General features: G+C 45.1%; 1 protein-coding gene across 1 annotated transcript in view; it reads right to left on the bottom strand.

The window, feature by feature from the left end:
* Nucleotides 1-1,481: 1,481 nt before the first annotated feature.
* Nucleotides 1,482-12,264, bottom strand: part of CNTN5 (contactin 5) — an 802,468-nt gene continuing 791,685 nt past the window's right edge. The window contains exon 24 of the mRNA XM_066586592.1: nt 1,482-1,899. Within this exon, the coding sequence (XP_066442689.1) occupies nt 1,799-1,899 (101 nt within the window). The 3' untranslated portion in view covers nt 1,482-1,798. The remainder of the gene's footprint in view (nt 1,900-12,264) is intronic.

A 12,264-nucleotide genomic window follows, 5' to 3' on the forward strand; every position in this document is an offset into this window, starting at 1 on the left:
CAGCGTCAGCTGATGGCAAATCATCTACTCACTGTAGATACTTATAGATAATTGACTTCTACATTGCACACTGCTAAGAGTTGTTACCACAATAGTAATTGTATATATCAATTTGGTGTCTACAGAGCAAAAGCATAAGATAACTTAAACATTATAGAATTTGATCAAAAAATGTAAACCAAGAAGCTTCACAAATATTGGAGGCATATACAATTCAGTAAGTTAAATGGGTATTTCCAAGTGAGTCTTCCAAGGCATACTCACAGGATATGCCATGAGAGTCTGATAGATGCAGGTCCCAACTCTGGGACCAGTATTTTTCTCTACTTTTGACTCCAACTGCCCTCAGCATGGCTCAATGCATTGGCCAGGGGTGCTTAGGACTTACAGAAACAGATATGTGGGCTTTGCTATGCTGTTTCCACAAGTCCATAGAAATCAATCAGAGTTATGGAAATAGCACAGAACAATGAGCTATGCTATGTCTGGAACTCGGTTGGTGCAGAAACAGCATAGCTCACTATGCTATATTGTTTCCGTAACTCCCACTGACCTATATGAGATATATGGAAACAGGCTAGCAAAGCCTGCACGGCTGCTTCCATAAGTCTTCTGGCTACAGCATTCATCCAAAACTGAGGCAGTGGCTAGAGATTGGTGAGAGTCCCAGAAGAGGGACATGCATCTACGAGACTTTCATGGCACATCCTGTAGATAGTCTCAGATGGGAATACCCATGTAAGGTAGGGACTCAAAGAGGGCAGGAGGCTGTACAGTAGCACACAGAACCCTCATTTGGTGTCATGTCAAAAATATTCTGCTCTGGGATCCATATTCCTTCGAAGAGAAATACTTCAAGGGAAGATTAAAGTTGGCCATGCACCTTAGATAGCCATTCCTCCCAACCAACCACAGAGATCCACACTCAGCTCAACTGAGCATGTTCTCAATAAGAAGAGGGAAATAGGAGGGAAATAAGCTGGTCTCAAACACCTCTGACAGTGGGTTATCCAAAGGATCAGGCATGTTCGAATTCAACATTCTTCTTTTGCCTAAAACTTGCCATCAGGGAAGAGTTGAGACATGTTGACGGCTTTAGGAAATGTTCATCTAATGTGTTTGGCCACTTTTACTCCATACTAAGACATCTGACAGAACATGGTACAATTCTTCTTCTGACGAATAAGTAAATCAGTCAACAGGAAAAGCCTAGGGCCCTATAGAAGGATGGAGGGGGGGGGGGGGGGCTTATTATGGCTCCGTACAATTTTTGAAATCGGCATTTCTGGGAGGATATAAAAGCAAAAGTTAGGGAAAGAAAAAGATGATGTATAAATATATCACCAGATCTATATTTGCACTTCATACCATGTCATTCAATACCACAAATGTATTGCACACCACTGCTTTTACAACGCAAAGTTATATGATCCAAGAACTGGTCGATTGAAAAGCAAAACAAAAAAGTGCAACCCAGAGCGTTTGACCAAAGTTACTGTACTGATTTTTCTTTTTCTTTTTTTTTTTACAGAAGCGGATAAAGGCTATTAGCAAACCAGTCTATTTATATATTTATATATATATTTATAAAAAAGGAAGAAAAAGAAACAAAAACAAAAAAACTAAAAACAGCCAGAAATTGGTTCTCTAGTTCTTTTAATTTTTTTTCATGTAGTCTTTGGGTATTTGGATGAAGAGTCGGTCCAGGTCTCCATTATCTTCATTCAATCAGTAACTTTAATCACATCTTCAATACAAATTAAAAACGAAATTAAAAAACAAAAAAGAAAATCCATCTTCACCATGATGTTGTTGGGACAACCAGTGCCAATAGCAAAGTTAAGGATGATGAGGAGGCTGATATATTATGAAGTGTTGACTGTGCACTTGTTACTTTTTCTAGAAAGAAAAAAAAAAACATAATTTAATGGCTAATTCATAGACAAAAATATATTTTCCAAGATCCAGTAAATAAAAGAAAGTGACTGTTTTTTTTTAACATTTTGATAATACCCTTATAGGTAGATTCTTCATACACAATATCATAAAGTAACCAATTCAGTGCAGGCCTCCAGAAAAGTTGAGTCTGAGAGGTCCTTCAGATGGATGTATGCACAATTGCTCACTGTAGTAGTGCAGTACACAGAAGGGCCTGTAGAGGGCCAGAGACAGGACTTCTGTCGTAAGGGTGAACCAAGGGGTGGAGCAGGAACCAGATAAAAGCCAGTTCATGCCAAAGAGAGAGGGAGAACCAGCGCAGCAGAGTGAGGTGCTGCAGGCGGGTGGCCTGGAAAGGCAAGAGGTTGACAGGGTGATGCCCCTAACCTCAACACCTGAGAGAGAGAGGGCCAGCGCAGCAGAGGAAGCTGCTGCCGGCTGGTGGCCTGAAAAGGCAAAGAGTCCGACAGGGATGATGCCCCTGGACTCTCATCCAAGTTGGGGTGCTAATGGTCATTAACATGATTTACTGTGCTATGACGTGTGCTGAAATAAACGCTGGCCGGAGCCAGATAAAGATATACGCTGTTCCTGAGCCGTGTTTTCCTGTGGGGTGCGCCATTCCTGGTACTAGAGGTCAGCGATCCTGAGGCAAGAGAACCCCCCCTTGCTACAACACCTTCAGCGTAACACATTTGTGCCATGGACAAGGCGCTTTTGTATGTGTATTGGCGCCTTTTATTGTCCTTCTTTTGCGAATGCAGGGCATGTTCACATGGGCGCGGGACACCCCCATACTGTGATTAAATTGGCTATTTAGACTAATGAGGTCCAGAAGTATTCTTTGTTTCATGGAATTGTGCAGTGTATCATACATTGAGCGCAGATTTGTGCACCTCCCATAGACCTATAAGGGACCCTCGGCGCGCAAATGTGTACAAATATAGAGCATGCTGCTTCTGTAGCATGCAGGAAATGCCCATGCAAGAAGAGGAAATCAATGGGTTCTATTCTCCACGTAACGTGCGCAAACAGGTACGTCTGAAGGAGCCCTAAGAGTTTCAATGTGAATTCTATTTTTATTCTTTACAAATTAAAAATTAAATTTTCAAAATATTTTGTGAATTTATTACTGTATTATCCATAGTTTTCATACCCAAATGCAAGTAAACAATGGATGAAAAAGACTCAGCGCCCCAGGGGGTTAACCATAAACAACAGTGGGTAAAAGTAAGGAGAGATCACTTACTTCAAAGACATGTTTTGGATTTTCTGTCTTAACACTTTGGTTCCCAATGGCCTTAATGAAGTTTTAGAAAAACTTTGATTCATAATCTAGTGATATATTTCCCCCTCACCCCCTTTTCCGTTTTCCAATTGTACATCATTTATTATTTATATATATATATATTTATTTTTTTATGCATATTTTACTTTTTTAGGTGTACCCTGTTTTCCTGAAAATAAGACATACCCTGAAAATAAGACATAACATGATTTTCCAGAATTTTTGAGGATGCAAAATGATTTTTCAGGCTTTTTGAGGATGCTTGAAATATAAGCCCTACTCCACAATTAGGCCCTGCTAACAGTTAATTAAAAAAAGTCAATTTAAATAGTGTCCAGGCAGCTAAACATGTAAAAAGTTAAACCATTTTGAACAAAAATTAATATAAGACACTGTCTTATTTTCAGGGAAACAGGGTAGTACTGTTTTTCATAACAAACTTTTTTATATTCATTGTTTTTTTTTAAAAAAAACAAAAACAACATAATTTATATAGATATTTTCCATTTTATCTTCCATATTTCTTCATTACTAATTTCAACTGAACCATTTTATCCCTTTGACTTAGATAAATATATTATCTTAAAATCTTTTGATTCCACCCAATTCTTACATTGGTTTTTCTTACGTTCAAATTTTATCATGAATATTTTTATATACAGATAAATGTTCCTCTAGTTCTACAGATTTTTTAACCATTGTACACTTGTTAGAATATGTGTATTTTTGTATTTTTGTATTTTTGATCATTTCTTTTATTCAACATCTGGGTAACTGTTGGAGCCAATTCAGAGCCCCCCCCCCTCCCCCTTACTTTAGGACCATTTTATTTCCCCTGGGTTCCCCCAATCACTCTCTGTCCTTGTCAACGCTTATATCTTTTATTTAGAATATAATCTATTCTGAAACACTTCTATACTTCTTCACCCCGGGAGCGCTGCTATATATCATTCATGTTTGGACATTATACAACAAAGGTGATATAAACCTATATATTATATGAGGTATACAAAAAATAGAAAGTACTGTGTAAGAAGAGGACCATGTATAACATATTTTATAATGTAAGAGAGGGCAAGGATAACATTTAATAGGTTTGAATTGTGTGGAGCTTATGGAAGTGCTTATTATGATGAGGTATTTGGGGAAAGGAAGGAAGGAAATACATAATTAAAGGGGTTTTCCTACATTCAAAGAAGTGCCCCAGGGTAGGGAATGGCATAAAAATAATACAGCTGTTACTCAGTTTTTTATCATTTCTCTGGTCATCTGGTCGCTTCCACTCCTGATCCCTGCTGAAACAGGAAGCAATAATATCATGTTTAGCATTCACATGCCATTGTAGTTAATTGATAGAATAAGGGGTCATATGTGCAAAAATGACACATGACCATTGAGACCAGTGATTGGTTAAGCAGTCATGTGAGCGAAGAATATGATGTCATTGCTTCCTGTATCAGTAGAGACCAGTTTAGTGGGGCTGGAGAGGAGGCATATTGAAAGGGGGAGTAATATATTTTTTTATGCCATTAGTATAGAAGAAAAAGTCTCTACAATATAAAAGCAGGGTTGTGGAAGGGAGAAAGAGAGATGGAGGAAAGGAAGAAGAAAGGAAGAAATAGAGGTGGGGGGAGAAAAAAACAAAGAAGGGAAGGAGGGAAAGAAGAAAGAGAGAGAAAGTGGGAGGGAAGGAAGGCAGGAAGGAGGAAGGAAGGAAGGGTGGGATGGAGGGAAAGAAGGGAGGGGAAGAGGGAAGGAAGAAAGGAGGGAAGAATGAATGGAGGTGGGCAATGGGCAATCAGTACAAAAATGTATAGAAAAAATATACCATGAGAAAAGGAGGAATAAAAGGAGGAAGGGTAGAAAGAGTGACATATTGGGGGGCTGACAGACATAAAAGGGAACAAAAAATAAACGTGCAGAGAAAATATTCTATGAAAAGAGGGTCCACTACAAAAAAGATTGTTAGGTAAGATAGGGGTTAAGCAAGGGTAGAGAGAAGAGAGAGAGAGAGAGAGAGAGGGAAGAAAGGAAAGAAAGAAGGAATGGAGAGGGTAAGGAGAGAAGAAAAGGAAGGAATGATCTGGCTACAAAGTATCTATAACTGAAAGTTCTATGTGTTTGTATACAGGTCTGTTGTTCATTGTCAACACTGATGTAAAATACTCCTCAAAATGCTGCGCAATATGTGTTTGACCCCTTATAAAGTTTGTCATTGTCGATATGCTAATATTATAGTTCTGAAGATTGTGGACTGCAGTCTATGTCGCCTTTAGAAAGTTTCAATGTTTTGTCGCAGTCTGTTAGATCACTGGCTGCATCCTACAGAACGGCAATAAAGCTAATGGTGTAGCAGACCTCCGTGATTGGTGTCCGCTCAGTAGGATACTGTCAGGTGAACGCTTCCAGGATCCGAGTTATTAAATGCTTTTTTCTAAATCTCATTCATCAATTGGGCTAAATGACACAACATGCAGAGACTAATTTACATGTGCGAAACAAATGATCAATTAGGCCACTTTGCCAATGTTGACTATGGAATCTAGTACGATTTCCAGCAGGGAATAATGCGGAGGTGTCGTTCATCCCGGGTCACTGCTGTCTCTCCGTGTAATACATCATGTACATTTATAATGTTGAGAAATAAGTAATAAATAATGGTGCTCATTTATAACAACCAGCGTAAAGGAAAATGCAAACTATTCTGCAAATATACAGGATTTCACAATTTTCTAGGCTTGATTAAAGGAGATGGCCTACGAATAAATAATTCTCTATTAGATCACACAAACCAAAACATTATTCCACTGAAATCACATAAAAAATGCCCCTGTGTCTAGATATCACTGCTTGGCTTGTTATAATTGGTGTTATTTCATACTTAATTTTGGCTCCTTTTTTAAGCTTTTTTTTTTTTTTTTTTTTTTACAGCATTTGCTGTGCAGGAAAAATGTTTGTTCAATTTATTGTATGGGTTCTTATGGATACGATGATACCAAATGTGTTTTTTTTTAATAAAGAGGGTGAAAATGCACAAGTTTTTTTTAATTTTTTTTTTTACATTTTTTATGTCCCTGTAGGGGACTTGAACCTGTGAAGCTATGATGGCTGTGATAATAAATTGCAGTACTTTTGTATTGAAATGCATAATCACTACTAATAGCGATCATAGGCCATGGCAGACCCAGACACCCTTGTTTGGCCTCAGGTCGTCTTGGCAACCCATCGGCCCTCCCCGATTACATTACAGAAGACCAATGATGTCACAGAGCAAGTGCCCTCCCTCTGCGAACCCTTTACATGCCACAGTCAACACTAATCCCATATTATTCTCTCTCTCTCTCTCTCTCTCTCTCTCTCTCTCTCTCTCTCTCTCTCTCTCTCTCTCTCTCTCTCTATATATATATATATATATATATATATATATATATATACACACACACGTATACACTAGCTTGTCACCAGCAACTTTGTCAGTGTGAATGTGTATTTTTTTTATCTAATCTCTATTTTGCTGTATATTTAAACGTAAAAAGTTGAAATGGTGAAAAAAATGTAACTGCAATCTGCTGTCATCATAGTTCTGTATGTTTTTAGTCTTGTCATCTTTTGCTAGGATATAAAGGTTTTGTGGGCTGTATACACGTGAGCCGCCACATACAGTTGCCCATGAGAAAAACATGTCTTTTCTAAATGTACACCTGCTGCCTTAAGTGTTTGCCCTTGAGCCTTACTGATAGTCATCACAAATGCTGTTTTCAGAGGGAATTACAGTATTTTAAAAGGCAAATCTGTAGGTATTATCGGAATGTGTGGAATTAAAACACTTTCCCCTTTTTGGTATTCCAGTCATAATAATGGCTCTTACAATATTTCGCCCCAGTGTGTAATTTGTAATCGTGTGTTGTTGCATCAAGATTACACATTAATATTACCGGAACACCAACTTTTAAGCTCATCTTAAAGGAAGGCACTCCTGATAATTCCAGAGAGTTAAGGAATAGAGATGAGCGAACGTACTCGTCCGAGCTTGATACTCGTTCGAGTATTAGCGTGTTCGAGATGCTCGTTACTAGAGGCGAGCACCACGCGATGTTCGGGTTACTTTCACTTTCATCTCTGAGACGTTAGCGCGCTTTTCTGGCCAATAGAAAGACAGGGAAGGCGTTACAACTTCCCCCTGTGACGTTCAAGCCCTATACCACCCCCCTGCAGTGAGTGGCTGGCGAGATCAGGTGTCACCCGAGTATATAAATCGGCCCCTCTCGCGGCTCGCCACAGATTTATTCTGACAGACATCAGGGACAGTGCTGCTGGTGCCGGAGCTGCTATAGGGAGAGCGTTAGGAGTATTTTAGGCTTCAAGAACCCCAATGGTCCTTCTTAGGGCCACATCTAACCGTGTGCAGTAGTGTGGAGGCTGCTTTTTGCAGTGTTGCACATTTTTTTTTTTTGTATCTCGGCCGTGCAGAGCATTGCGCCCTGCAGTAATTATACATACTCCAGGGCCAGTAGTGGTGGTGAGGCAGGGACAGAAGACATATATTTATTGAATATAGGCAGTGGGCCTTAGCAAAAACATTTGGAAAAAAAAATCTATTTGGGCTGCCTGTGACTGTCCTCAGTGTACTGGGTCTGTGCTGGGTGTAGTTGTCCTCCTAATTCATACGCAGCCAGCTAAGTGTTACAGCAGGCTTGCGCAAAATTATTTCCTGGCTCTGTGTTGGCTGTTACATCACCGCTGTATTCCAGTCCACAGTGCAACAGTCTGCAGTTATTTTACATACTCCAGGGCCAGTAGTGGTGGTGCTTGCGCAAAATTATTTCCTGGCTCTGCTGTGCGATCCGTAAGCGAAGTCAGCCTCCGACCACAGGCCAATAAGCGGCACATTTAATTACAGCGTTCTGTTTCTGCACTACTGGTAATACACCATGCTGAGGGGTAGGGGTAGGCCTAGAGGACGTGGACGTGGCCGAGGACGCGGAGGCCCAAGTCAGGGTGTGGGCACAGGCCGAACTCCTGATCCAGGTGTATCGCAGCCGACTGCTGCGGGATTAGGAGAGAGGCACGTTTCTGGCGTCCCCACATTCATCTCACAATTAATGGGTCCACGCGGTAGACCTTTATTAGAAAATGAGCAGTGTGAGCAGGTCCTGTCGTGGATGGCAGAAAGTGCATCCAGCAATCTATCGTCCACCCAGAGTTCTACGCCGTCCACTGCTGCAACTCTGAATCCTCTGGCTGCTGCTCCTCCTTCCTCCCAGCCTCCTCACTCCATTACAATGACACATTCTGAGGAGCAGGCAGACTCCCAGGAACTGTTCCCAGGCCCCTGCCCAGAATGGCCAGCAATGGTTCCTCTCCCACCGGAGGAGTTTGTCATGACCGATGCCCAACCTTTTGAAAGTTCCCGGGGTCCGGGGGATGAGGCTGGAGACTTCCGGCAACTGTCTCAAGAGCTTTCAGTGGGTGAGGAGGATGATGACGATGAGACACAGTTGTCTGTCACTCAGGTAGTAGTAATTGGAGTAAGTCCGAGGGAGGAGCGCACAGAGGATTCAGAGGAAGAGCAGCAGGACGATGAGGTGACTGACCCCACCTGGTTTGCTACGCCTACTGAGGACAGGTCTTCAGAGGGGGAGGCAAGGGCAGCAGCAGGGCATGTTGCAAGAGGCAGTGCGGTGGCCAGGGGTAGAGGCAGGGCCAGACCGAATAATCCACCAACTGTTTCCCAAAGCGCCCCCTCGCGCCATGCCACCCTGCAGAGGCCGAGGTGCTCAAAGGTCTGGCAGTTTTTCACTGAGAGTGCAGACGACCGACGAACAGTGGTGTGCAACCTGTGTCGCGCCAAGATCAGCCGGGGAGCCACCACCACCAGCCTCACCACCACCAGCATGCGCAGACATATGATGGCCAAGCACCCCACAAGGTGGGACGAAGGCCGTTCACCGCCTCCGGTTTGCACCGCTGCCTCTCCCCCTGTGCCCCAACCTGCCACTGAGATCCAACCCCCCTCTCAGGGCACAGGCACTACCGTCTCCTGGCCTGCACGCACACCCTCACCTCCGCTGTCCTCGGCCCCATCCACCAATGTCTGTATGTGCACCGTCCAGCCGTCGCTAGCGCAAGTGTTGGAGCGCAAGCGCAAGTATGCCGCCACGCACCCGCACGCTCAAGTGTTAAACGTGCACATAGCCAAATTTATCAGCCTGGAGATGCTGCCGTATAGGGTTGTGGAAACGGAGGCTATCAAAAGTATGATGGCGGCGGCCCCGCGCTACTCAGTTCCCAGTCGCCACTACTTTTCCCGATGTGCCGTCCCAGCCCTGCACGACCACGTCTCCCGCAACATTGTACGCGCCCTCACCAACGCGGTTACTGGCAAGCTCCACTTAACAACGGACACGTGGACAAGCACAGGCAGGCAGGGCCACTATATCTCCCCGACGGCACATTGGGTGAATTTAGTGGAGGCTGGGACCGAGTCAGAGCCTGGGACCGCTCACGTCCTACCCACCCCCAGAATTGCGGGCCCCAGCTCGGTGGTGGTATCTGCAGCGGTGTATGCTTCCTCCACTAAACCACCCTCCTCCTCCTTCTCCACCTACGCAAGCTCTGTCTCGCAATCAAGATGTGTCAGCAGCAGCACGTCGCCAGCAGTCAGTGTCGCGCGGCACGGCAGCACAGCGGTGGGCAAGCGTCAGCAGGCCGTGCTGAAACTACTCAGCTTAGGAGATAAGAGGCACACGGCCCACGATCTGCTGCAGGGTCTGACAGAGCAGACCGACTGCTGGCTTGCGCCGCTGAGCCTCCAGCCGGGCATGGTCATGTGTGACAATGGCCGTAACCTGGTGGCGGCTCTGCAGCTCGGCAGCCTCACGCACGTGCCATGCCTGGCCCACGTCTTTAATTTGGTGGTTCAGCGCTTTCTGAAAAACTACCCACGCTTGTCAGACCTGCTCGGAAAGGTGCGCCGGCTCTGCGCACATTTCCGCAAGTCCCACACGGACGCTGCCACCCTGCGCACCCTGCAACATCGGTTTCATCTGCCAGTGCACCGACTGCTGTGCGACGTGCCCACATGGTGGAACTCTACACTCCACATGTTGGCCAGGCTCTATGAGCAGCGTAGAGCTATAGTGGAATACCAACTCCAACATGGGCGGCGCAGTGGGAGTCAGCCTTCTCAATTCTTTACAGAAGAGTGGGCCTGGTTGGCAGACATCTGCCAGGTCCTTGGAAACTTTGAGGAGTCTACCCAGATGGTGAGCGGCGATGCTGCAATCATTAGCGTCACCATAACTCTGCTATGCCTCTTGAGAAGTTCCCTGCAAAGCATAAAGGCAGACGCTTTGCGCTCGGAAACAGAGCCGGGGGAAGACAGTATGTCGCTGGATAGTCAGAGCACCCTCCTGTCTATATCTCAGCGCGTTGAGGAGGAGGAGCATGAGGAGGATGAGGAGGAGGGGGAAGAGACAGCTTGGCCCACTGCTGAGGGTACCCATGCTGCTTGCCTGTCATCCTTTCAGCGTGTATGGCCTGAGGAGGAGGAGGATCCTGAAAGTGATCTTCCTAGTGAGGACAGCCATGTGTTGCGTACAGGTACCCTGGCACACATGGCTGACTTCATGTTAGGATGCCTTTCTCGTGACCCTCGCGTTACACGCATTCTGGCCACTACGGATTACTGGGTGTACACACTGCTCGACCCACGGTATAAGGAGAACCTTTCCACTCTCATACCCGAAGAGGAAAAGGGTTCGAGAGTGATGCTATACCACAGGACCCTGGCGGACAAACTGATGGTAAAATTCCCATCCGACAGCGCTAGTGGCCGAAGGCGCAGTTCCGAGGGCCAGGTAGCAGGGGAGGCGCAGAGATCAGGCAGCATGTACAGCACAGGCAGGGGAACACTCTCTAAGGCCTTTGACAGCTTTCCGGCTCCCCAGCAAGACTGTGTCACCGCTCCCCAGTCAAGGCTGAGTCGGCGGGAGCACTGTAAAAGGATGGTGAGGGAGTACGTAGCCGATCGCACGACCGTCCTCCGTGACGCCTCTGCGCCCTACAAGTACTGGGTGTCGAAGCTGGACACGTGGCCTGAACTCGCGCTGTATGCTCTGGAGGTGCTTGCTTGTCCTGCGGCTAGCGTCTTGTCAGAGAGGGTGTTTAGTGCGGCTGGGGGAATCATCACGGATAAGCGTACCCACCTGTCAACCGACAGTGCCGACAGGCTTACACTCATCAAGATGAACAAAGCCTGGATTTCCCCGACTTCTCTTCTCCACCAGCGGACAGCAGCAAAACCTAAACAATACGTAGGCTGCAACCGCGGATGGAAGCATTGTTCTCTATCACCATCAAAAACGGGGACCTTTTAGCTTCATCAATCTGTGTATAATATTCATCCTCCTCCTCCTGCTGCTCCTCCTGAAACCTCACGTAATCACGTCGATCGGGCAATTTTTCTTAGGCCCACAAGGCTCAGTCATATAATTTTTGTAAACAATTTTTATACGTTTCAATGCTCATTAAAGCGTTGAAACTTTCACCTGAACCAATTTTTATTTTAACTGGGCTGCCTCCAGGCCTAGTTACCAATTAAGCCACATTTACCAAAGCGATTAATGGGTTTCACCTGCCCTCTTGGTTGGGCATGGGCAATTTTTCTGAGGTACATTAGTACTGTTGGTACACCAATTTTTTGGGGCCCTCGCCTACAGTGTAATCCAATTAATTTTTTGCACACCTGCATAAAAGCTGATGTTACATCAGCTGTGTTGGGCAATGCAATGGGATACATTTATGTACCGCCGGTGGCTTCCTGGCACCCACCCATGCTGTCGGTCCACACGGAGTTGTAACTACATGTGTCCACTTCTAAAGAACCCCAGTCTGACTGGGGCATGCAGTGTGGGCCGAAGCCCACCTGCATTTAATCGGACGTTACCTCAGCTGTGATGGGCACTGCAATGGGATACATTAATGTACAGCCGGTGGGTTCCAGGGAGCCACCCATGCTGTGGGTGCACACGGAATTT

The sequence above is a fragment of the Eleutherodactylus coqui genome, chromosome 1, assembly GCF_035609145.1.
Source record: "Eleutherodactylus coqui strain aEleCoq1 chromosome 1, aEleCoq1.hap1, whole genome shotgun sequence".
Classification (NCBI taxonomy): domain Eukaryota; kingdom Metazoa; phylum Chordata; class Amphibia; order Anura; family Eleutherodactylidae; genus Eleutherodactylus; species Eleutherodactylus coqui.